Consider the following 26,813-nt stretch of genomic DNA (forward strand, 5'->3'; position numbering starts at 1 on the left):
ACCAGAATATTTCACGTAGGTTTTCCTTTCGAGCCCAACATTTCATCTACAGGTTTCTCGAAAACCAAATCGCTTCAATAGGCCATCCCATGTTCTACCATTGTTTGTTGTAGGTTGCCCTCTCTGACTGTGTAGCACCTATAGCACAGATCCGACATTGCTAGGAAAGGTCTCCCGTTTGCTTATTGGGGTTCAGCAACAAACCAAAGAATTGTTTACCTAGTATCCGTAGCCTGGTTCTAGCTAGAGCTCGTCAATCGCAGAGGAAGTACCTGAGGGTTTCTCCCTCATTATGCCTTATGCCGAGTCTGGCGACGTGATTTCGTCTCCCCTGTAGGCATTTGTACGCCTCCGGCTCAAAAGCTCTCGCGATTGGGTCTTATTTTAGTCTTCCTCGATTTAGCGTAGGTGGTTGACCTGGGCCATCTGGAATCAGTGACTGTGAAGTAGTGCGAGTAGTTTCCGTCAACTGCGTCTACCGAGGAACAGTCAAAAACAAAGCTCCGCCTGGTTAGTCCGTCAACTCGCCCATTTTCGTCGATATTCCTATAACCCAAAGGAGGGTGAGTTTTTCGTGCATCCCTACACTGCATCATCGGCCTAGAGAACCTTAATCCCAGGTCGGTATGACAACGTTAGGATTCAGGCTCCGAAGAAACCATCCCCCCCATACAGATCATCTTTTATCTGTCAGTGAAGAATAATATGTCAGAACCTTGCAATACGTCGCCGGTCTTCCACTCTGTCCTAGTTGCCAAACCCACAGCAAAATCCCTCTTCGAATCCAAATTCCTTGCGAATGCCCAGAGTCCTCGAGGAGCTTCATCTAGTATGTTACCATGGCTAGGAGTTACTAGGGGAGAAGGTGTAAGAGTACGTTGGGAACATCTCTCGCGCAGGACTACAGTGCCTCAGTAAGCCCAGAACATCCGATTCATTGAATCCGTTTATTTTGCTTCTATTGTACTTCATGCTAAGCGCCGACATTACACAATAGAACTAGGATAGGACAAACCACAATTGTGTGCATCAAGGGAACCGTCTTGAACCGAAAATCACACTTCTTTATAAAGATTCTCTCGCAGGGATGGTTACACAGGCCTCCTTAACCCTCATTTCTATATCTAGTCTCGCCAAACTTTGTCCATTTAGTCGCGGGAGCTGAAATTTGCGTACCTTTGGATTGGTAGGAAATAGCAAAAACTTCGTTTTAATCCCACACACATACTTATTCCAACGCACCGCCGTGATTTCATTCATAATGGTGGGAAACATCAGTATCACTGAATCGTCGGCATACGCTCTATCACCTTCACCCCTCTCCTAGCCAATATCCGTAGAATTTCGCCCACCACTATCAAATCGGACACCGCAGAGCCGGCGGCATCCTGTGGGGTTCTCTATCTGCTCACAGCTGTGGTCAAGTGGCTACCCCCAGATCAGATTTAACTATTCTGGTTCTTGGCATAGAGCGTTCAACTGTGCTCATTACCTCATGCAAAGCGATTTTCCTGGATTTAACTTTGAGGCACGCGTACAGAGATTAGGAGGTGAGCGTTCTGGTTATAATCGTCCTTAAGTCGATGACCAGAAAATGCTCTAGGATCTTCAATTTGAGAGGGGGAGGTTGAATGGCTGAAAGTTCTTCGCGAAGCACTTGCCCCCTTTCGATGTGATAATGCTATCTACAGGAGTATGGTGCCAAGATTGGTCTGAACATCGAAGTCGATGGTAAACGACCAAAAGGCAGGCCGAAACAACGGTGGCTTGATACGCTTGATGGGGATTTAAAATCTTCGAGATTGCACCCAGATCAGGCATTCGATGAATCCAAATCGCGAAACAGATCACAACGAGCCAACTCCGCTTGTGAAAGAAAGAAGAAGAAGAAGTATGGTGCATCATCATCATCATCATCAACGGCGCAACAACCGGTATCCGGTCTAGGCCTGCCTTAATAAGGAACTCCAGACATCCCGGTTTTGCGCCGAGGTCCACCAATTCCATATCCCTAAAAGCTGTCTGGCGTCCTGGCCCACGCCATCGCTCCATCTTAGGCAGGGTCTGCCTCGTCTTTGTTTTCTACCATAGATATTGCCCTTATAGACTTTCCGGGTGGGATCATCCTCATCCATACAGATTAAATGGCCCGCCAACCGTAACCTATTGAGCCGGATTTTATCCACAACCGGACGGTCATGGTATCGCTCAGAGATTTCATCATTGTGTAGGCTACGGAATCGTATATCCTCATGTAGGGGGCCAAAAATTCTTCGGAAGATTCTTCTCTCGAACGCGGCCAAGAGTTCGCAATTCTTCTTCCTAAGAACCCAAGTATGGTGCATATCCGAATAAAATACAATTCCCTACAAGCCACGGCACAACCCTTTCTTCCTGCTCTTCTACAGCATGACTTCCTTTATGCCGTCTAGGTCCGGAGATTTTTCTACGGAAAAGCTGTTTATCTCTCAGCTGATTTTATACTCCGTAACTACCGATTTGATAATCTCCCGCGACTGTCTTCCCATACCCTGAAAGCAAGCTGCTCCACGATCACACCTGAAAATTCCTTCCAGGAGCCTTTCAGCTTTTTAAGAAAGGATGGGCTCCTATATCTCTTTGCCGAAATCTTGCTGAGTCTCATAGACTCGGTGGTGCTCTTAATATTTTGGTAATGGTCCAGTCAGGGCCGTTTACTAATGGTGTTGATGGCCGATTTGGCAGTCCTGCTTGTGCCAGTAGCAGATATTGAAGATCTCCCTTATCAGCTGCAAAAGGGGGGTGTAACATTTTTTCACCCTATATAGTCATGTTGGCTATCAAATAAAAGGTCTCGATTAATACTTTCCGACGCTGACCTGAGTTTTGACATTTCTTAGAAAGGCAGGGAGTGGGAGGGGTCGAAAGTGATGATTTCTCAACGGACCCATTTTCAGAAACTACCCAGCCGAAAAAATCTGAAAAAAAATCATGAAGCTGCCCGGTGTCCAGGACTGAAAATACTGTTCCGTACTCAAATATGCTCAGATGAAACAAACAAAACCTTTCGTAACTAAACCGTTTTCCCGACTTATTATCAATTGATATACAAAATGCAATTGTTTCAATAATAAATTCTTTAATTACATAACATTGGTTATCCCGAAATTGGCAATACGCGTGCTGAAGAACTCGCCACACACTTGGCCGTGGTATAGAAATTCTCAATGATTTCCTATCCGTCGCCATTTGCCACGTTCCGAGCAGTTGCACTTGAATTGTGTTCCTGAGTTGTGATCTGGAATCAGGAAAGATGTACGACTACTATTTACCACACATCATTACATGACCCAGACGACGAAGAACCGCAGAACTACATTGACAGCCCCAGCAACCATCGCAAAATCGTTAGGCCGCAAGAGGATTCTCCTCCTTTCTTCTTGTAAATTCAAGCTAAGCAGTACCTACGCACCCACCTTGGCTGCAGTGGCGATACAGGTACCATCGTTTTGGCGACGTAATCTGGAGGCTTGGTTCCGCCAATTTGAGCCGCAGTTCGCGCTCGCGGGCATCGCTACTGACGCAACACGTTTTAGGGGCGAGGAGTTGATTGGGCTCGTCGCCGATCTACTCGAAGAGTGCACTTACTCAAAGCTAAAGGGCACCTTCATCAAGCGGCTGTCGGTAAGTGAGTCTGCAGGGCTGCAGCTGAATCATTTGTTGACGGAACTTGCCTTAGGCGATCGCTCCCCGAGCTGCCTGCTCTGTGAGATGAAGCAGTTGGGCAAGGACAAGGTCGGAATAAAGCTTCTGAAGTCGCTATGGTTGCAGCGACTCCCAAAGGGCACCTAGGTCATCTTCGCCTGTGCGGACTCCGGGTCTTTGGAAGTGTTTGCGAACACCACTAATAAGATCCACGAGGTGCATGAGCGCACCGTGATCGGTGACGTGTCGCTGGAGGCCATCAGCCAAATTACCGAGCTTCAGTAGATGGTGGCCACCTTCGCAGCGACTGCCTCCGAGCTAGCGTCAACAGTGTGAGCTTTGCGTTCGGGATGTAAGTCCAAAACTTGTTTGCAGTCCGGCAACCGAAATGGGCGATCGAGTAGTTGCGCGTCGGGGACTTCAATGAGTCCTGCAATTTGCTGGTAGTACCAGAACTCGTACGTTCACAGCATCAAAAGACTAAACTTATTGGGAGTTCCTACGGCGGCTACGCAGAACGCAGCTCCACGCCGCCTAACCATCTTTGGTCCTTTAAGCAAGCGCTATTACCTAGTCGCCACAGGCACAGTCGTCTCAGTTTTCCCGGTATCGGGGAATCACAAATTGATCCCGTAGCAACTCAAACTAGCTAGCGACGCAAATACCTCAACCATACACATTTAGGACTACAGGCAAGAGGACGTAAGTTTGGGACTTCGACGAACGTTTTCATGGCGTTTTGTTAAAGTGGACATCAGCAGTACTATATTAAGCGCAGACTTCCTAGGCCACTAAGAATTCCCGGTAGATTTGCAGAACAGATCTCTTATGGACTCCGCAATCTCACTCAGGTTTTTTCATTTTTGAATTCGCGTGCTCTTTCAAAAATACAGCAACACCGAAAGTAGCTTTTCACAGCCAGCTAAGCATGATGTACAGCATCACATTCGCAATAATGACTCCCCTATCTTCTCGAAAGTGCGTCCATTACCACCCCAGAAACTCACTGTTGCTAAGAAATTTAATATACTTTTGAAGCACGGTGCTTGCAGGCCAGCAAATAGCTGCTGGTTTTCTCCACAATGAATGGTCCTAAAGCGCAGCGGCGAAAGGAGGCCATGAACGTCAAAATGATCAGACCATTCCCCACCCTTATCTCATACCAATCATCCATCATATCATTACTTTGTGCACAAGTTCTCTGATTACTTTGTTTCTAAGGCCTTGGACTTAGCCAAGGCGTACCATCAAATCCCTGTAGCTCCAGAAGACATACTGAAAACGGCAGTATGCAGACCCTTCGGACTATTCCAGTTCACACATGTGCCTTACGGTTTATGCAATGCGGGCCAAACTTTTCAGAGTTCCATCCACTCTATCCTGCCTTAACTTTTGTACTGGATGTACTGGGATTATGTTTTGGTCGCCCCTTCCTCTGAGTTTCAGCATTTGGAATAACTCAAATGCATTTTTCAACGTTGCCAGAAAAATGAAAATTCCTTCAACAGCAGGTGAAGTTTTAGGCCCCACGATTTTTTCTGGGGGAATTCAGCCGGATCTAGACAAGGTTTAAGCCATCACAGACTTTCCACAACTAAAAACAGTCAAGGATCTGCGAAGGTTTTTGGGTAACTTCTGTTGTCGTTTCTTATTCAAAGTTGCGCAATATCAAACGATCTTAAATGCCTACTTACCTTGGTCCAAGACCAAAGATCAACGGTTGATTGTGCTGCCTATAGAGATCATCCAGCCATTTGAGCTAGCCAAACGACAGCTGGCGGACGCTTCACACCTGGGGTTCTCTCCACCAGATGCACCCCTAACCGTATTCGTCGATGCATCAGACATCCCAGTAGGTGCTGCTTTTCACCAACAGGTGAACCAAATCTGGCACCCGTTGAACTTCTTTTCCAAGAAATTGAATACAGTTCGGTAATCCCGCGAAGGCAGGCCGTTCACAGTGTTCACGGACCACAAGCCTCTTACCTTCGGTTTTTAAGCAGAAGCCCGACAAAGCATCCTCTTGTCAACTTCGGCACCCGAACTTCATAAGCCAGTTTACTCCAGACATTCACGTGTCTGGCAAGGACAATGCTTTGTCAAGTATTTCAGAGATAAAAATCCCTGCTACAGTCGATTTTTCGGCAATCGCCGAGGGACAGAAAGATAACGTAGTGCTTCAGAGCCTCAGGGACAACTCCAAATTTAACGTTAGACTAGAAGAAGTGAAAAAGGAATAGGACATGTAACCACCGGAAGAAACACTGCAGGACCGATTGGTTGCCTATTGAGTTAGGGAATATTTGGGAAGGCTTAAGGTTTTGGGAATCAAACAGGCTAAATTCACACATAAAATACTAATGATATTAGGTAAGTAAGGATATAGGATATGAAAAGAATAATATTTTTAACACAAAAGTACTCTAAACTTACTGATACATTTCTCTCCTCGGAATCCGCAAAATGGTTCGGCAACAGGTGGTGCATTTCCAATCCAGTGAATTCGGCGAAACAGATTTAAGTCCTAAAATTAATAAAAACATCAATATATCCTTGCTCTCCCGGTTACCATTTTAGGGCTGGAATTTATACACAGAAGCAGGTGGTGGTCTCATTAAAGGATCCCAAATGGAGGTGAAAGATGCAAGCATGCTTTTCTACTGCGAAAATTTATGGTGCTGAGTATCTAGATACAAAATCCTTAATGAATTCTTTTTTGTGTAAGACAAGCGTGAAGGTGATGAGGGAAACCAAATTTTCATTATTAGCTTTTGCTTTTTCTTTTCGATTTTTAATTTTCTTTATCGCTTAATTTACATAAAACACTTGAACATTTATTTTTAATTTTTACCTGAATAAAGCGCAGACGACGATGCTTGTTTTTTTTGTCAAAACGCATATTTTAAAATGTATTTTCATTAATTCGTTCATATCCCGAACGAACAAGCGAGCGTAGTAGTAATATTATGTATGTATGTTAGTGCACACAGACATTGATAAAAGGGGTAGCATTAAAAATGAGAACACATTAAAAGCTTTTATTGCCAACGATAATTTCTTTCGTTTCATTTTTATTAAATGAAAAGGATCATTTGTTGTAAACTGTACAGGAGTGTTGAAGGCATTTTTGCCCGTGTTAGATGGTAGCACGTAATTTCAGGCAAATTAATTTACTTTATTTCGATTTTAATAAAATTTCAACTAATTAAATTTTTACATGCCAATTATACAATTAAGATGTGGGAAAATGATGAATTATTCTTGAATTTCTACAGTTACGAGGTTAAGTAGGATCTGTTAGAGTTGTTACTAAGGTTCGCGTGCCGGAGGAGACAACGCTGATTGGTTTTGCGGACGACCTGGCGGTAGTTGCAATTGCAAAGCATCCCGAGGACGTGGAGCTTTATGCAAATGAAGCCATTCATACCATCAAGTCATGGTTACGAATGGCCAAGCTGGACCTGGTGGACGAAAAGACGGAGGCGGTCCTCATTACCAACCGTAGGAAGAACAACACGGTTACCATCCAGGTTGGTAATCGTGAGGTCGTCTCAAAATCGGTTCTCAAATACCTGGGGGTGATGATCGATGCCAAGCTGAGTTTCAAGGGACACTTGGATTATGCGCGAGAGAAGGCAGCAAATGCCAGCTCATCCCTTGCAAGGATGATGCCTAACGTGGGAGGGCCGAAGTATAGTCGCAGGCTACTCATCGCGGGAGTGGTGAGGTCGATCCTGCTATACGCGGCCCCTGTCTGGGCGGGAGCGTTGAACCACGCTGTCAACCGGAGGAAGATAGGTTCGGCATACCGGCCAATTGCGCTAAGGGTTTGCAGCGCATTTAGGACGGCGTCGACGGAGGCAGTGTGTGTCATCGCAGGAATGATCCCTATAGATCTTCTAGCGAGCGAGGCACACTGGCTCTACGAAAAACGGAAGGCAAATCCAGCCGAGGTGAATGCGGATTTCCGAAAAGCCATCAGGAGAGAGTTGTGTGGCAAGGGGCAACAATGATGGGATAACTCCGACAAGGGCAGGTGTACCCATACATTGATCCCGTGTATTGAGAAATGGGTCAACCGAAAGCGCGGAGAATTGAATTACCACCTGACACAGTTCCTTACGGGACACGGTGGCTATAGGAAGTACTTGCATCGCTTCGAGTTGGACGAGTCTCCCAACTGTCCTGAATGCGGTGCTACACCCGAGGACCCGGAGCACGTTATGTTCCATTGTCCCAGATTTCTGCAGTAGAAAAGGAGGTTGAACAGCATCTTAAGGGTGGACATCGAGCCTTCGAACCTGGTGGAAGAGATGTTGAAGTCGGAGGAAAATTGGATGGCGGTAAATGAGGCAGTAGCCGTGGTGCAGACGAAACTCCTGGAGTTGGATCGAGCTCGGAAGGCGGCGCGATGGAGACGCGACATGGACGAGCTGGTATAGCGAACCAGAGCCTCCGCCGCGAAGTAATACTTCACGGTGGTCCCGCGGGGAGGGGCGGAAGAATGTGAATCCCACACACTGCTGCAACCTGGCGCAGCAGCGTCTTTCTAAGATTTCCACCTCTATCCATACAAAAAAAAAGGTTGTTATGAGAACCTCCATCGAACACTATTCCAGCTATATCCAATATTATCAAAGTCACGGGATTTATTTCAAAATATTCGGTTGGGGGGAAAGTAATGTCGTATTTGTGATTGAATTTTAACGCTTTATTTAACATACTTAGAATTATCCGATTTAAGTCAAATATGCACCGTTTTGTTCACAAACTTGTTGTCATTTAGAAGGTAACTCCATTATCTCCCCTTATAACCCCCTTCTGTTCAATCGCCTGCTTCAAACGGTCGAGTTGTTCACAGTAGAGGACCGAATTGAGGGTCTGGCCATAGTTAAGCAGCTCATAGTGGATGACTCCCTTCCAGTCCCACCAAACACACAGCAACACCTTCCTGTCGGTCAATACGGGCTTGGCGATGGTTTGGGCCGGTTCGCCGCGCTTCGACCACGATCTTTTTCGCTTGAGATTTGCGTACGTGATGCACTTTTCATCACCAGTCACCATCCGCTTCAAAAGTGGATCGAATTCGTTCCGTTTCAGCAGTGCATAGCAGACGACTCGATCCAAGAGATTTTTTTCTTTTGCAAATAGTTCCAAACGGTGTTATGATCCTTACCCAGTTCCTGGCCGAGCTGGGAGTAGAATCATCCAAATGACGAGGATCTGCATACTCGGTGCAAGCCGTAGCACCGCCCTGATGAAACCAACCGCAGGAATCTCCCGGAGTGAGGCAACAGACGGGCTTGTGGTTTCCAGCCTAGAATACAGTGCCGTCAAGTTGGGTGTAGCGATTACCAGACATAGTACTCCTAACCTGAAACCCTCGATGTCGGGATATCTCTCAAAAGTAAAGACCAACAAGAACGTCGATCATCGGAAACTAACTAAGAAGCGAAGGTCCATTGGTGTCCTGCTCAAGAACCAGTAACAAAAAAGCATGCATATTCTCAGCAAGATTGCTGAGAATAAGAGGGCCGATACTGTCGAAAAGCGGGATGAAAGAGACCTCGCTAAATGCTGGGTGATTGTTGAGGAATATAACAGCAAACGACTGGCAGACGTGCAGAAGGCGAACCTCATCGCTCTCAAACGCAACCGATCTCAAGACGAGGTCGAGCAAGATCCCAAGCGGAGGACAGTGGCCAAGAGCTCAGACGCGAAGCAACATCAGGAGAGAATCCTCATGTATTCCTCAGAAGCTTCCTTTATTAGGGTGATAGCTATGGCATAAAGAAAAGGCGTGGTAGACCTCGCTTTAGATGAAACGAAACAGCTTCTAGAGATATCGATTTGGTGGCGTTTTGTGCAAAACCGGGATGTCTGGAGTTCCTTATTAAAGTCAGCTTAGACCGGATACCGGATACGTTGATGATGCTGATGATAGTGACTGAAGCAAAGTGTAAATCAAACAGATGAAAAGGAAGCAGAGTACAATATCTTGGCAAACCACCCTATTTGCTAGGAGGAGGCATTCATAAAACACATAAGCAATATAAGAAAAGTAAACATGGTTGGAAAAGAAATTCATGATCGATTATTGAAAGTGTTAAGGACCTTTCAATTTGATTTAGAAAAGTGGGCAGATGTGTTGATGAATTTAAATGTGGTTGGACAAGTACTGACGACGATCCATTGAGGGCTTCCTAAAAGCCCATCAACAGAAGCGCAACATAGCGGAAATAGGGGATATGGTTTTGACGATCATCGATTAACTGAGGGGATTTACTGGCAGTTCTAGGGATCTCATTAGGCATTGTAAGCAATATTTCGGCCGAAGTCTGGGTCTCAGCAAGCTCACTGCGTAATGGGTGCCTCATTCATAAACAATGGAACAAAACACATTCGAATGCGATTTTCTAAGCAAAAGGGAAGGATAAAAAGAATTTTATGCATCGTTTCATTAATATGGAGGAAACTTGAATCTATGATTCTTAGTCAAAGCAGGACGCTTAGAGGCGGTGGGAATTCAGTACTTCGGCTCCAAAGCCAATTAGACCCTATCATCAATCGTGTTGCAAACATCACAAAATCACTTAACAGTACAACATCACTTAACATCACTTCATCACATCACACTCTTGTGATAAGTGTGACGACGGTGACTGTCGAATGCTAAGACGATAACAAGCATCGCTTGAAAATTAGTTGTTGTTATGATTCCCTGTTACCTTGGGTGGTTACTTTTTTTATTATTTTGTTCGTGGACGGAGATGGAACATTTTACAACGATGAAGCTTGATCGACCGCATGTGGGAGTCGCACTCACTAAATATCACCACCGGTCTCTCCAGACCCAGCCCCGTGGGACCACCCTTTAGGTATTACTTCGCGGGGTCGTTTTGCTTTTAGTCATTCACAATTGACGTTCTGTGAGTTTTTCTCGTCCTTCCTTCCTTCAACAACTCAATCTGTATTTTTACAATTGCGGAGGAAATCGTAAACCAGTGTTCCTCTGATCTCAGCATCTCCGCAACTATACTCTCCGGGCTTACGTTTCTTCCAAGCGCTTGGTTTAGACTCCTTCCCCCCATCGTGAACTTTGTGCAGCGCAGCACCGCATGCATTGAAACCTCCGGTGCGACACTGTATACGGGACAATTCGGCGAGCCCAAAGGGGTGACATTTTTTGTCTGTAGCAACCACTGTATTCCATGAGGAACTAGGTAATGTGGTAGTTTTCCGTGTTTCCGCCCAAGCCATACCTTAATCTTAGGAATGAGCCCGTGCGTCCACCGCCCTTTTGAAGACTCGTCCTATCTGCATTCCCAGAGATCATGCGACTATGACCTTGCAGCGTTTCATACGTCTTATGTGGTATTGTACATTTAATTTATTCGCCAGAATATCGACTGGGATCATGTACGCCACCACCAATACCGCTCAGATAGAACTACATCTGAACGGGATTCGTGGTGCAAGCACTGAAAGGCATCACCCGGTAACCGAATTCACCTGCCTCCGTCTTTGAGAACTAGCGAGCGCCTCCACCTGCACAAGTGACGTGTTAAGCAGTATGGGTCACATTACTCCTGCTAAAAGCCAGCGAAATTTTATAACATCCTTTCAAGTGCCGTGGTGGCACTTGCTGCCCTTTGATCATGTCACTCTGTATTCTAGATGCTCCCTTAAGCTTAGTTTGGCATCAAATATCATCCCCAAGTACTTGCTAGCCATCTTAGAGACGACCATATATCCATCGACTTCCTCCTTCATTGCATTTCTTATTTTACCTTTCGTTATTAAGAACGCTTCCGTTTTTCATCTGCCAGGGTCGGATAAAATTCCATATTCCCTGGGTGCGATCATCGGAAAAGCCTAAAATCGTAGCCTCCTCTGGGACATGACATGATACTTCACAGGAAGGGACCCAGCACCGAGCCCTCTTGTATCCCGGCTGTGATGATGTTCCCTTTGGGAGCCTTATCGGTTCCTTATCAGAGAGTCCTCACTGACAGACAATATCCGACCAGGCTCGCTAAATATCCAGGAACACCTGTGTCAGACAATGCCCTTTCAGTTCGGCACCAGCTGGTGGAATTGCCACCAGGACACACTAACCACTAGAATTCAATGTGTAATAACTTTTATCTTCGGGGATTCTTTGCGATTCCTAGCAAAGCAGTTGGAAATTATTATAATATACTTTTAAGTGGTAAGTAGTGCTTTTTCGCAGGAATTGCCCTTCTTTTGTATGTGAAAATATTTCGGTATAGTATAAATGATCTTTTGATTTTGCCTTTTCTTGCATGAAAGGTTCAGGTTTTATTAATAAATACTTGGCATTGCCAGATTTTGCGTTATGAATGTGATAAATGCATGGCCGAATATCACTTCAGTAATCACACTAGTGATATTTGATAATGTCGGCTGTCGTGTGTTAAATTTTGATGTTGGTAATATAACATCACATGAACAATTGGGGTAAGGAAAAGGATATTTGTAATATTATTGTTTAGTAATATCATCGTAACTACGAAAACAAAACCTGAGCAATATAGCTTCACATTTTCCCACATCTTCTGCAAAACAATCTCTTCCATTTCACTAACTAGAAATATCACTTAATCTAATTAAAAACCGACACTTGAACTGCAATACTACTTACCGGTATACTGTGACTATCTGGTGCACTGAAAGTTCCTACAGGCACCAGGCCCCACTTCGTAACATTACTTGCATTACGAAATTTTCCTTTTGCCAAGACAGTGTAATTCCCGGCGGCATCCCCATTCTCGTCGATATACACCATATAGCTGGGAAAGTGCAAATTGAAAAAAACAAAATTAAATCGATCGCAGGATAATGGGCTACATAGTGCCTACCCCATTGCGCTTAAATAACGGCTTCCTTTTGCAGCATCGATTATAGCACATCCGTTCCGTGCATTTCCGCCTTCCTCCAGGACCTTAATCAGGGCATTGGCATAAAGATGCACAGCATCGTATAAGTATGCAGCCTCGGCACGAATCTGTCCATTAAGAAATATGTTTGTGTCCTTTAGAAGTTATAGTCGAAGGGAAAACAAGTACCTGCTTTGTTCCTCCGAAATACCCTAGTGGGTTGGGGTACCGAAACGGCGGACGCTCCATGTACATGTTAACCTGCAGACAATATGAAAAATATCCTTTTCAGAAACGCTTTCAATTTTCCTCCTAGACAGCTGACAGAAATTAATTTGAATTCCTCCTTGACAAGCTCAACTCCTAGAGGATGGGAGCCGATAACATTCCCACAAGCAATTTAATTTGGAGATCTGTGTATATCCTTGCAGGAAGGAAGAAAAGGGCAAGCGTTTGGAAACTTAAAGTGTTTTGATGGATATGATTTTTGCCCTATTTGAAGGTTACATCTCAGCCAATAGAGTCCTTAAATGAAGAAGATACTTCGAATATGTCTGTCGTTCAGTGACTGCCTCACAATCTTGAAGGAGTTTAAGCTCGTCAAGGAAGTTCATTGAAACGTCGCTCAGAATCCTCATCCACATGCCCACATATCTATTCAGGAGGCCTGTTTTCTATAAAATCAACCATCTATCACGGAGATTTCGCTACACATGAAAAATGTTCGAGTATAGAAAAAGTGAAAAGCAGATTCTCTGATTTATTTACCGATACCCGGCAGAAAGGAACGAAGCTAGAGTATCTGAAGTATCTCCATAGTTAGATGGTATAGCATGCGAGGAGATGACTTGTTCAGAATAAAAATCTGAGGTAGTTTTTCTCGACAGAAGCTTGTCTTCCTAACAAAATGTATAGTAGGCCCTCTCGAGAGGCACCAGGATGATAGCCATGGAGCCTCCGTTAAATGAAAGGAATATATCTCAATATTTACTCTGTGTTTACGTTGAGCAAATATCCATACTACATATATGCTAGACAATTTGCGTCATGGGAATTTGAAGCGATGCGAGGTTGTGTAAAAAACGGCCATAAGGAAATTGATAGGGACATTTTCTTGTGGATTTTCTGTTCGTAAATTTTTTATTGTTCAATAAAATTTAAGGATCGAGACAGGCCCAAATAGTCAGAAAATTCCAACTTAAAGTACATAAAATTAAATTCCTCAAGGTCCGGAGTACTCATAAGAAATTAACATATGCATCAATGCGGAACTTTATTCAAATTTTACCTCCTTTGCAAACTCCTGAAATGCCTTCGGAGCTGTGGGACATATCCCCAAGTAAGATTGAAACGCCTTCTCTGCCTCAGAATCTCCGGTTTCCATTAACGAGCCACGCATATACTTATCCGCTGCCGAGGGATCATACTGTTCAATGTCAATTCCAACCACAAAATATTCTCCTTTATCCAAAAGTCCTCGGTTCTGTAGACTTTTCATTAGTCCTATATGCTCGAAGTAGTGTCCTAGAATTAGATAAACTACAAAAAGGGAAAATAGAGTTAATAGCATCACACGATTTTAGGAATTCGTAATAAAGTCATCCTTGTGTAAGGACACCGAGACAAGCGTGTCATTTACTTCACTGATTGACTTATTCGATAAGTCTGCAAAATGAGAGGAGTATCTAAGGGAATCAAGCGCCGTAAAAAGGATATAAACAAGATGACGATGTATGTATTTGAATGATTTTTACGACACGTAATCAAGGCATAAATCTAGTTTCGCATCTCCAGGACCTTCTTCTGTAAGAAAGTCGCGTGTAAGCAACAGGCGATAATTCGCCTTATCGAAAAAGGACACATTTGGGTTAGATGTTGCTAAAATGAAAGCTTATCAGAGAAGTGAAGACATTAAATTTCGCAGCAGGAATTAATTCCAAGATACATAGTCATAGATTATAATGTATATTCATTGGAATGACATAAACTTCCGTCGTATCCTTAAAATAGTCAAGGCTGTAGGTCCATTTTAAAATTATGCGGGAAAACTAAGTCCGGGGTGAAAACTAAGCGAGTCCCTTTTTTTATTGAATTTCCCCTTCCGGGCCCATGAAATACTTCCAGGCTCCGGGACACTCCCCAATTCCTCCTGTTGTTGTGCTCTTCCAGACTATTAAGATACATTGGTGAAATCCGCCAGAACCTTACTTGAGTCCTAGGATTACAAAGTAAACTGTTTCAAGAAAAAACTCTTTTAAGGTCGGCGAGTTCGCCAGAGCAGAGCGTTTTATAGCTGCAAATTCCCAAATAATCCCTATTAGGAAAGCTTCAATCATACTGGCTACTCTAATCTGGATGGACGAGGACTTAGGACTCCTCAATCCCTAAACAAAAACTGTCTAGCTCCGGCCAAGCTTTTGGTCCGAACTTGGGGTGGATTTACGTGGGATTTAATTCGCACCTCTTGTGTTTTGCGCATTATAAAAAGGGGCCTATAAAACCTGCGAGTCGCTTTGATCACGTTGCTCCTAGAGCGGAGGTGAGGCAGTGTCTGATGAGTAGCCTCTGCCCTGGTACGAAACAGTAGCCGCCTTCGTCCCTCTTTTGCATTAATCTTCCTTCAATACCTAGGCGTGGCAGTTTACGATTTAGTGTAACTTTTCAACGGGCCCAGGATTGTACCCCTTGCTAGCTTCTAGCCATTGACATGTGTGCGCTAGGTATACTAAGCAAAAGATTCGGTGGATTAGAGGCGGAGCTTCAGCGCAATGTTAAGGAGTTGGGTAGGAGATTCTCATCTTCGATGGTTCAGTGTTCTCCTTCTGATTACAATAAAGCAATAGATCATTGCTCCTCCTCCCCATTTGTTCCTTTTCATCGATGGCATTTACCTGAAGAGGGTGGGTAAAGATAGTTGAGTTATAGATAGATGAGTTACCTATGGCCGACTGGCAACCATTGTCATGATCTAGGTTGAAAATTATGCGGGAATCTTCCAGTTTTAAATTATTCCCTCGCCTTTATTATCAGACTCCCAGGATCTTGGGGCAATCTATCTCTTCGCGTGCATCATTGTAGAAATGTCTGAAAGCCGTGGATGTTTGGTAATGTCTAAATAGGGGTGAATATTATTGCAGGAATTGAGACTTAGCGAAATAGGGGAATGATAGGTGGATCCACACAATTTTCTCTTCGGATCTGGATTTCCCCTCTACGGCTCTAATACCACCACATACGCTTCTTCGGGTATATGATCAGGCTCCTTGGTAGACCGCGTCGTCAGTTTCCTACATGTCATTTTAGATTTTACGCACACCTTGAGAGTGGGGTTTACAATGGTGCCCTTCATTAAGGTGTTTATTTTTTTTGTTTGGGAGTAGGGTAGATAATTGCGTTTAGGCACAGAGTGTTTTACTCCCGCAACAGTACGCTGTCGAACTACCAATTAGACACCTCCCCGTCATAAGAACTAGCTTGGAATCTTTGACACATTACTTCGGGCTAGCCCTCCCGCTCTCCCGGCTTTGGGAGCCTTCAGGTCAGGGAACTCCTTTCACCAACGGGAGGGAGGAAAGGAAGGGAGGTGTCAGTTCAGGGAACGCCTTACCGCCCGATCCCTCTGCTCGTCGAGTTCAATCTTCTTCGTAATAAGAAGAGCCCGAAAATAATGCGCAATACGATTCCAGCTTCCAGAGAGATGTTGCTCTGACAATATTGTCTGTGTCTGCATAAAGCTGCTAACGAAAGTCATCCCACCTTTCGCAAGAGAAAAAGGTGTGTTCAGCGTCGTCCGCCTCTCTATTGCAGAACACACAATCAGAAGATCGCGCCTTCCGAATACTGTGCAGGTAAGAGTGAAAACCTCCATGCCCGCTTACAAGTTGTGTAAGAAAATAATCAATCTCACCGTGCTTTTTGTTCAACCATGGGTCTAATTTGTCGATGAGCCGCGCAGTCCACTTGCGCCTTGGCTCATTTTGCCAAGAACGTTGCCACTCGCTAAGGGTGCGTTGACGTTCTTCACGGGCAACCACTTCTATTAAGTTTTCGCCCTTACGGCGATAGATAGCTTTGCGCTCCTTGGCAAGGAGGGTAACGGTGATCACTCCCGCAATTACCATCACAGCCGGTTCGGAGACGGTGCGATAAGCAGACGCCACTCGCAAAGCTCCCCGCCTCTGCACATGAGCGAGGCGTTTACGATGCACCTCCTTGTCAAGGGCATCAGCCTATACCTCCACACCATAGAGAAGGACGAACTGCGTTGCTCCCAACGCATTTACGACCTCCATAACAGCATCCACTGTAGATTTTCCTGTTCTAAACCCGAACTGCTTTGCGGATAAGTCCCCCGGGTCTAAATTGTCGATGATCCGCGCAGTCCATCTACCCCTTGGCTCATTTTGCCAAGAAAGTCGCTACTCAGTAAGGGTGCGTTGACGTTCTTCACGGGCAACCACCTCTCTTAACTTCTCGTCCTCACGGCGGTAGATAGCTTTATGCTCCTTGGTAAGAAGGGCGACGGGGATCACTTCCACGATCACCATCACGGCAGGTTCAAAGACAGTGCAGTAAGCAGACGCCACTCGCAAACCTTCCCGTCTGTGCACTTGAGCAAGGTGCTTACGATGAAACTCCTTGTCAAGAGCATCAGCCCATACCTCCGCGCCATAGAGTAGAACCAACTGAGTTGCTCCCATGAGGAGGAGGAGGTTTGATTTGCGTTCGAGTCGAATATTAAACCAAAATTTAACCGTTGATTTTGACTCTATAATCAACTTGCTAATCGATATGGGACGCAGGGTCGGGATTCTCCTCCTGGTCAAGATGACTACTTCGGTTTTTTCCAGGGCAAGGCGGCAACCGTGCGAAGTCATCCATCCACTTACCCGTCGCATGAATACCAATCTGCTTTGCGCCTGTTCAACAGTGTGTCCGGTAACAAGTGCCGCAACGTCGTCTGCATAACCGACCAGGCGCGACTTTTCGGGCATATCGAGTCTCAGCAGACTATCGTAGGAAGCGTTCCAGAGATCCGACCCTAGGATGAATCCCTGTGCTACTGCCGATGTGATTTCCATCCTCCTTTGGCCCTCTAGCGTCTCATAGAGCAGGGAGCGATCTTTCAGATAATCCCCCAATATCCGCAAGAGATAGCTTGGCACGTGGAATGAGTTTTCTAATGTGCCTAGCATATCTGTCCACCTTGCGGAATTAAATGTAGTTTTGACTTCAAGCGTTATGAGAAGCACTATCCGTCGAAATCGGCGGCTATGTGCCTCGGCTCGATGAACCGCATCTATGACCTCCACAATAGCATCCACTGTGGATTTCCCTGGTCTCAACTTGAACTGCCTTGGGGATAAGTCCCCGGCAGCGCGGATCGCTTCAGCGAATCTACTTCTGATGAGCTTCACGAACACTTTCCCGGCCGTGTCAAGCATATACAGCGGTCGGTATGCAGACGGGAGCTCCAGGTCTCCTTTACCCTTGTTGATCAGCGCGAGTCTGGCCACTTTCCAGCGACAAGGAAACTTCCGCCGGAATGCCATCGGGACCTGGCGCCTTGTTGTTTTTCATAGTGAGAACCGCTTCTTCGAGCTCTCTCGTTGTGAAAAGGGGAAGCCGCGACGCTTTCCGCGTTATTGACATCAATCCGTACAGGATGTCTGGGGAACAATGCCCACACAATGCGGTCCATCTGGTCGATACTTAGTATGCGGGGCCTCCGCAGAGCCCCGATTATCCAGGTGACAAGCTTATAGCCAAATCCCCACGGGTCCTCATTCACCTCGTTGAGAAGGTTCTGCCAGCCGCGACCTTTGCTTTTATTTATCGCGCTGCGGAGTTTCCTTTTTGTTGATCTATACTGTGTCTTTATAGCGCATGCCTTCTCGTTGGCTTGCAAAGGTTGTGCCAAACGGCGGAGCTTATGACAAGTGACAAAACTTTGCTTGGACCCGCGATGGGGAAACACGGTGTTGGCTACTGTAGAAGATTTGTGGATTTTTGCAGCTTGTACCACCTCGTCATTGGTGACGCATTATTTGAGTGCAGAGCCTGCCATAAGGTCAGTTGAGTTTTAGCTGACCGAAGCCGTACGAGCAATCACATTTACTACTTTGCGATGGCAATAGCTTTAGAGGTCATCTGCTAGATGTGCGTAACAGGAGATATCAATCACCATCTAATGATCGTTTACTTTGGCATGCGTGTTGCGTTCGCCACTTCTCACAGGGTTGGAGAAATGTGGCCCTGTAAGTTCAATAGCGACCGTTTGTATGATCTCACTGTCGCTTGACACTGCGAGCGATATCATGATGACTGGACAGTAGGTACATTGGGCAACCCGTATGAGAATCCCGGTAAGCATTGGGCCGACATTAAAAATGCTCTTTTCTCCGGTGCTGGGCAGGTCGTTGGCCAAGTGCTGAAAGGGCGTCGGAATCGAGGAAGCGTGGATCGATGAGTGGAAAGAATTAAAGATTATATTGGGGAGTAATGGCAGCGTGATGCATTCGTACTCCGATACTGAGCGTAGTGTACGCTATGATAAGAGTCATAGACTTGACTGGTGGAGTGGTGATATGGGCGTATAGTTGCAAAGCAATACCATGTTCCTTGAGTCAGCAGGTCAGTGGTTTGATGTGGCGAGAATAAGCCGTATCTACGTGTACAGCTGCTACGCCCCTGCTATGCTAGAGAACCTTGGGCCGCTTATGCCCTCGAGTAGGGAAGCAGGAAGGGTAGCGCAAGGGGCAAAATTCTATTAGAGACTTTTACCTAGTTGGATATAGTATTTTGGTCAACGAAGGTGATGCAAGTAGTTTTCGCGAAGAAGGGTCTTTTTCAAAAGTCGACCTGAATTTTGTAGCCCTGCGCTGGTAGGTGGTATATTCTAGCCCATTAGCGAGCACTGCATTAACAGCGACCACCAGCCAATCATCTACAAACTAAAGAGGAAGCCACAGGGTAAAAAAACAGGATACCCAAAGCCGAGAAGAGTATCAGGCTGGTCGACAAAAGTATTGGATGAGGGGAGCTCATCAGGTGTTTCTGGAACAAATCTACTAAGGCAGGCGGTCCCACGGAAAGAGCTCCCCATGTGACACAATGCATTGTCAAGGTATGTGACGAGTCCATGATTAGGAGATACTCATTCACCAGTAGAAGACCGAACCATCCGTAGAATAGTGAATTGACAAATTTTCGATCAGCCTACCCCCGGGCCAAAGAGTGGATCAGAGGGCGATAGGTAGGCACAATCAAGGACGAAAGGAGCATGATTACAAGGTAGCCCGCAAATACCCCAAGCTTGCCATTCAGTGGAGCAAGAGGCAATATTTTAGGGAGTTCTACTCGGAAGCGGATGTAAATCCGTGGGGAAGTACCTATAGAATTGTGATGGGGAGGCTTATATAAGCCATGCATATGCCGGTCATCCCCACAGATGACGTGCTCTCGGGGCTATTCTCCCACTAAGAGAGGGTTGCTGGCAAATTTTTGGCCTTAAAATATTATATAATATGAGGGAGGGGAGAAATATAAATCAATTAAATCACATCACCTTCCACTTACTTCTCGTATTTGTGTATGTCTTCTCCACGATATCATCGAAGGGGTTGCGATTGAATCCGTGATGATAAATTGTTGTCCATGTTAACGTCATTCGTACATTGACTCCAGATATCCGAAGAATTTCAATTATAGTGTCGGCTATGGCTCCATATTCACCGTCTTTCGTATCCAAATAGAGGAAGGTTACCTAGTTTTATTGCGTTTCGTCACCCCGCCCAGTTCAAACAGGACACATGAAGCAAAATCCAGTGACGGCCAGCATGGAAAAATGTAGGAAAAGAAAGAGAAAATTGAAAATAGAATAAAGAATATCAAATCACGGTTGTGATGCTTATCTCAATATAGCAGTTCTAACAGTGTAAATAAATTCGAGGACTATCCTCACTCACTCTCTTACTTGTGTCCAATTGAAGGCCAGCAATAAGGATACGACCGACTTGGAAATTTGTGTATCCGGCGGACGGGTTCGAGCGAACGTTGGAAAGTCCTTTTTATTCGATGTATCGCGATGTGTGCAAAACTGTACGGACGAGAGGATAACAGAGAACATGAAAAATAAGTAAAGTGTTACAAAGGATCGTTTAAGGGAGTTATTGCCAGTCTGTCTGAATAACTCAGTGAATTAGTCATCTCGCCTGGAACACACACTATTGTCTGCAGACTCCAAGCTTCGAATTGCATAAGATTGAATTATATTTACATAAGATATCATAGGAAGATTGAATGCAGCCGCCATTCGTCCTTCGTGCACGCAAGTCTCCTGGGGTCCTATGTAACCGGATACGTGTTGAGTCCACAATGACGCTGTTTGTCGTATACTCGATATCTCCTCGCCATATGTCTCTGCCACTAGGAAGGTGAGCGAATGTCCTAGATCTTTCAATTTGCCAGAATTCACTTTGGATATGGCCAAGGATATTGCACCGGAGATGGTGAGACCTGCGAGAAATATGATGATTTGAGTTATTTGGGGCTTTTGAAGAATGGGGGATAATTTTCTGGCTAGGATATACGCTACGATAAAAGATGGTTTACCCTAAAATTATTGATTCATGAATTCAGGAGAGCTCAGAAAAGATATACTTTATCAACCCCATGACACGTCTTTCTCATGCTACTTAGACGCCAGACATACACTAGATATGATTTGAATGCTCTACTAACAGCGCTAATGGTATCGTCGGGTGGTGGAGCCAAAATAAATAACTCAATCACAAAATATGCTGCCTTCTGGATTGACACTATCTAATCACTATTCCGTGCCAGCATAAATAATCTATTTCAAAATTCCGGACAGTTTATCAGCATAAAGTTTATTTACTCCGTCGTTAATCAAAGAGAACGAGCCTACAAAAATGTTTCCTTCGAATTTTCCTCCAGATTTTCACGGGCACTTCCCGTTCAACGTCCGTAAAGAATCTCATCTAAGCTTATTTGCCTAATTGTCTATTTATTCTTCCATATTGAGATCCGGCAATAAATCACGGGTCGTCTCTTTAACTTGGATTTATATCCTGAGATTACACATAAAAGCGGAAAGTGACTTTGGTTTGGCTACTGAACGATGCAAACTTTATGTATATTTATTTAGCGACGATAAGTCGAATAAAATTTATGGTTACAATAGCGAAAAGCTAGAGAAAATCTACGGAAATGAGGTGTCATTGACATTGAACTCAGGAAAAGATGCAATAAATTTTTGGGATTGGTTGTTGTGAGTTAACCAGTTTCATGAACATCTAAAGGAAATTGAAAGAAAAATAATTTATGTGTTGGCTATTTTCGTTATTTACTGCCAGGAATGGGAGACGATTTAGAGTCAGTGGAGGGAAAATTATGTTGGCTGTTAAAATTCATGATTTTATTATCAGGTTTAACCGAACTTAACTCCAGATTGAAATTTTTAAAAGGGACGAAATTCGGTAAAGAGCAGACAACCCTTCCTTAATAAGGATATGACCTTACCGACTTCTCGCCAATATAGGATTCGCACCCACTAAAAACCACCCTGGGTCTCTCGAGCCTTATCCCCACGGGACTGCCATTTAGGTATTACTTCGCGGGGTAGATTTGCCCTTAGTCACTCGTCATTCTCCCCTTTTTGGCTCCCCTCCTTCTTTGTTTCAACTCCTCGTGTATTTGAACCATTGCGGAACAAACCGTAAGCCAGTTCTTCTCGGACCTTACCATCTCCACAACTAAGTTGCATGGCCTCATGCTCCAGCTCAACACTTGGTTTAGGTTCCTCCTCTCCATTGCAAACCTTGGGTCCTCCGGCATGTCACCGCATCTAGGACAATTCGGAGAATCATCCAGTTGGTCTCCCTATATTTCCGCTCAAGCCACACCCTAATGTTAGGAACGAGCTTGTGCGTCCACCGACCTTTCGTAGACTCGTCCCATCCACGCTGCCAGAGGTCATGCGACGCTGACCTTGCCGCATTTCTACGCTCTGTATGCCCTCCACACGTTTTGCATGCTGCAGCATACTCATTTCTTTCGCCAAAATGTGGACAGGGATCATGCCTGCCATCACCAATACTGCCTCATCTGATGTGGTTCTAAAAGCACTGCAAACCCCCAAAGCCATCAACCGGTAAACCAAGTTCACTTGCTTCCACCTCTGAGAGTTTGCAAGCGCCTCTGCCCACACAGGTAACGAGTAGAGCGGGATGGAATGCATCACTCCGGATAGAAGCAACCTCCGACAGTGTTTCGGTCCACCGACATTCGGCAGCATTTTTGCCAGTGCCGTGGTGGCACTGGCTGCCTTTTGACATGTATATTCTAGGTGTTCCGTGAAGCTTAACTTGGTGTCAATTATCACCCCCAGGTATTTGATAGTCAGCTTTGATACTTCACCGACTTCCGCTTTCACAGTGTTATTTTTCCTACGGTTCGTTATTAAGACCGCTTCCGTTTTCACGGCCACCAAGGTGAGCCCGGCTCTTTCTAACCCAGACTTTACCGCTCTTACTGTTTTCATCGCGTAGATCTTCACATCTTCTAGGTGTTTAGCTGTAACAACCACAGCTAGGTCATCAGCAAAGCCGAAAATGGTAGTCCCCTTTGAAACGGGAAGAGCAAGCACCCCATTATACATGATATACTATAACAGGTGACCAAGTACCGATCCCTGTGGTACTCCGGTTGTGACAATGTACTCTTTGAGGCCCTCATCCATCTCGTACCAGAGAGTCCTCTCTGAGAGATAGTTTTCCACCAAATTCGCTAAATACCCGGAGATACCTATGACAGACAACGCCCCTTTAATGCTGTTCCAGTTGGCCGAGTTGAATGCATTTGATGACATTCAGCGACAATACGGCACAGCAGTCGCCAGAAATCAGTACGTCAGGTTTACTACCATGTTAATTGCGTCCACCGTAGGGTAAGCACGTCGGAAACGAAACTGCCGTTTCCACAAACCATTACTGGCTTCCACGATGGGTACGCGCCTGTTGTAGATGGCCCTCTCCATCATCCTCCCCATTGTATTCAGCTGGCAAATAAGACGACACGATGCTGGGTTTCCAGGTGGATGGCCAAGTTTCGGAAGCAACACCAACTTTTGCTTTTTCCGCTGGAAAGAGAATATTCCTTCTTTTAGGCACACCTCGAAGATCGGGTTGGGGATGCCATCCAAATCTGGAGCCTTATTGCCACCGATCCTAATGCATATTTCCCGGAGCTCCTCCACAGTTACTGGAGGTATTATTCCCTCCCTCCCCAGGTCAACCATTTGACATCGCCTATTTTCATGATGAGGGAACAGAGTGGTAACAATCTGTTTCAGGAGGCGCGAACAGATCACCTGGGGTGATCTACGCAGCCTTTTCATTACCACTGCCCCAAGGGAAGCAGTTCTTTTTGCTCCTCCGAATGGCTTCTTTTAGACGGCCATACAGTTGCCTTTGTGCCTCCTCTCGACTGTCGCCACCGAACTTTCCCTTGAGCCTCTGGCAAAGCCTCCTTGCCCAGAAACATGCAGTTCCCAAACTTGCGATTTCGTTGTTCCACCAGTAGTTAGATTGCCTAGTTGGGAGCAATCGCCTTCTGGGCATAGTAGCATCGCATTCTTCCGTCACCCATCAGATGATTCGCATGGTTTTTTCTCTAGCTGTACCATTCAGAGATATGTCGAGTTTGAGCGCCGTGTCCCTCTCAAATACTTTCGCTGTCCAGCCGAGCACACCACCCGGCATTCAGCAAAAACTCTTTTTCGAGCTCGATCCACCCTTGATTTCCATGCAGATTGGCTGTTATTCGCTGTGAGTATAATCCTCACTGACATGCCAAGTAACTCTACTAGCTAAAGCGCCACTCACGAATGTCAGGTCCACTATAGACCTCACACCCCTACCATGGAAAGCATACGAGGCCCCCAACATTTGCTTCGAATACTTCGTGGAGAACACGTCTTCTCACATTAGTTATCCGGCTGCCCCAAGGGCCCACGCATTAAAATCGATTATGATGGTGGGCCAACATCCTCTTCCATCCAAAACCGGAGCGGCAAGGATCTGTGCAAAATTCTACTTGAAACCTTCGCAGAGCTAGACATTGTACTAGCTAATTCTGGATGCGTGACCACCTTCTGAGGCTGAGGGCTAAGCTCGATCGTTAATCTGACGTTCCTCAATGCCTCGTTGGTGAGAATACCACACCCACAGCGACCAACAGGCCATCTTTCTCGATATCAAGAACAGCGGAGGCGACTTAAGCATTCATGGAAAAACTTTCCTGGTGGGATTAGAAGGAGGAGAGGAGGACCTGAAGAGGACGGCCCTGGAAAAAGTGAGCCAGCTATGTCAGTGGGTAACTGACGCATGCGACTCTGCAATCCCGCGACGAAAACTTCACCACAGTAGGAAACCAAACTACTGGTGGAACCAAGAAATCGCACGGTTGACAACATCCTGTCTGCGAGCGAGGAAAAAAGGGAAGCCAGAACATCGGTAGTCGGAGAAAGAATACCGCGATCTTCGAAGTTTTAAAAGAACAAAGTGTTGTCTGTCCTTCGCTGGGAGCTCTTTTGATACCTTTGGATGTAATTGGAGCATAAGGCAAGTTTCTGTTTCAGCACCTCGAGGATTTCTTCTGTTGACAAATCATTGGACAGAGAATAGTTTCCAATGATGTTGGCAACGCATCTGTGCAAAAAGTGCTTGCATGACATGATGATGATGAATAACCGTGGCAGCTGCAATGTAGACTAGGCTATGAATCTCTGTCGCGTCTCCTTTTGTGTAGTATCTTCAACAGAAGTTTCGAGGAATGTTTATTTCTTATCTTTGGAAAGAAGTCCTTATCATTCCTATACTTAAGAGCGGAGACTCTCCTTTGTGAACTATTGTCTCATCTCTCATTTCTCGTCTTGTTCCAAAATCCTCGGTGACTTCATTGCGAAAGAACAGCATAGTTTCGTGAAACATCGTTCTTCAAACTTTTTGGTTTTTATCAACTTCGTTCCTAAATGCCTTAATTCATGACAGGAGCTACACGTTATTTATACCGATTTGACCAAGATATTTTCCTCTGCAAATTCTCTCTACTCAACTTCTCCCCTCATCATCCATTTGCTTTCCTTCTACCTGCCATATCGTTCGCGCAGAGTTTCTGTTCACGGATACTCATCCCTTTCCTTCTCTCCAAGTTCTGGGGTTCTCTAAGGCTCTATACTTGCCCCCCCTGCTATTCGGGCTTTTTGTCAATGATCTCCCCTCCATTCTCACTAGCCTTTGTTTGGTGTATGCTAGTGGCCCTAAACGTTTTGCCTCTCTGACGTCTTATCTGGACTGTGTTCCTGATACTTTAGTTCATTCCCTACACTCTCACTTATGACCTCCTTTCCTGTCCTGGGTGTAACTTCGTTTGAGCTCCTACTGTATTGACATCATTAATCATCGAGCTTCCGAAATCTCCGATTTTATCATACGTTCCTCCTCCCGCTTTCCCTCAATTCAGCCCCAACAGTTTTCAACTCGCTTGTCAGAAACATCCTTGAATATTGTTGCGTAGTCTGGTCCCCCTTCCGGAACCGTGACTCTCGCGCTCTTAAAGCTTTACATCTCATTTTTTTCTTTTTAAAGAAAACCTTCCCCCTTTGGTTTATCCGTCTTGGTCCCGCACCCTTTCCTGCAGCAATACCGCCTCTACCTAGCCATGTGTACCCTTTTCAAACTCTGTAATTGGCTAATGGGTCACTCTGCCAAATCCGATATTATTTTCGTCATCGTGAGCAAAAGAGCCACAGAAACATGCGATGGCCAAATACCCTAGATGGTAGTTTGGGAATTTCGTACCAGGGCAGAGGGCACTCAACAGACGCAGCCTTACCTCCGCCCTGGGACAGCGGGACCGAAGCGGTTTGCTTGTGTTATTCGCTCCTTTTTATAGTTTGCAAAACAGAGCAGGGGTGCTAATTATATCGAACGTAATTCCTATACAAAAATTGTCTAGCTCTGGCTAAGCTTTGGTCTGAAGTGTGGGCGGATTTACGTGGATAGACATACGCAGGAGGGGGATTCCAGGGAAGCTAAAAGGTATTATCAAAGCGTCAAATGATGGCGCGAAATGTCTCGTGTTGTACCGAGGGAGGGATTTTGAAGTCCAAACAAGAGTCAACCAGGGCTACATTTTGTCGCTGAT

General features: G+C 45.3%; 1 protein-coding gene across 6 annotated transcripts in view; it reads right to left on the bottom strand.

The window, feature by feature from the left end:
* Positions 1–26,813, bottom strand: part of LOC119649403 (guanylate cyclase 32E) — a 232,404-nt gene that overhangs the window by 34,380 nt on the left and 171,211 nt on the right. For 4 of the 6 annotated variants that reach the window (XM_038051527.1, XM_038051529.1, XM_038051532.1 and 1 more), the window contains 9 exons: positions 20,863–21,101; positions 20,560–20,682; positions 20,163–20,349; positions 13,873–14,123; positions 12,774–12,845; positions 12,567–12,712; positions 12,350–12,497; positions 6,536–6,559; positions 6,118–6,208 (listed from right to left, as the gene is read on the bottom strand). In XM_038051527.1, the coding sequence (XP_037907455.1) occupies positions 6,118–6,208; positions 6,536–6,559; positions 12,350–12,497; positions 12,567–12,712; positions 12,774–12,845; positions 13,873–14,123; positions 20,163–20,349; positions 20,560–20,682; positions 20,863–21,101 (1,281 nt within the window). The remainder of the gene's footprint in view (positions 1–6,117; positions 6,209–6,535; positions 6,560–12,349; positions 12,498–12,566; positions 12,713–12,773; positions 12,846–13,872; positions 14,124–20,162; positions 20,350–20,559; positions 20,683–20,862; positions 21,102–26,813) is intronic. The other 2 variants (XM_038051530.1, XM_038051533.1) reach the window with 1 other exon arrangement.

The sequence above is a fragment of the Hermetia illucens genome, chromosome 2 (genome assembly GCF_905115235.1).
Source record: "Hermetia illucens chromosome 2, iHerIll2.2.curated.20191125, whole genome shotgun sequence".
Classification (NCBI taxonomy): domain Eukaryota; kingdom Metazoa; phylum Arthropoda; class Insecta; order Diptera; family Stratiomyidae; genus Hermetia; species Hermetia illucens.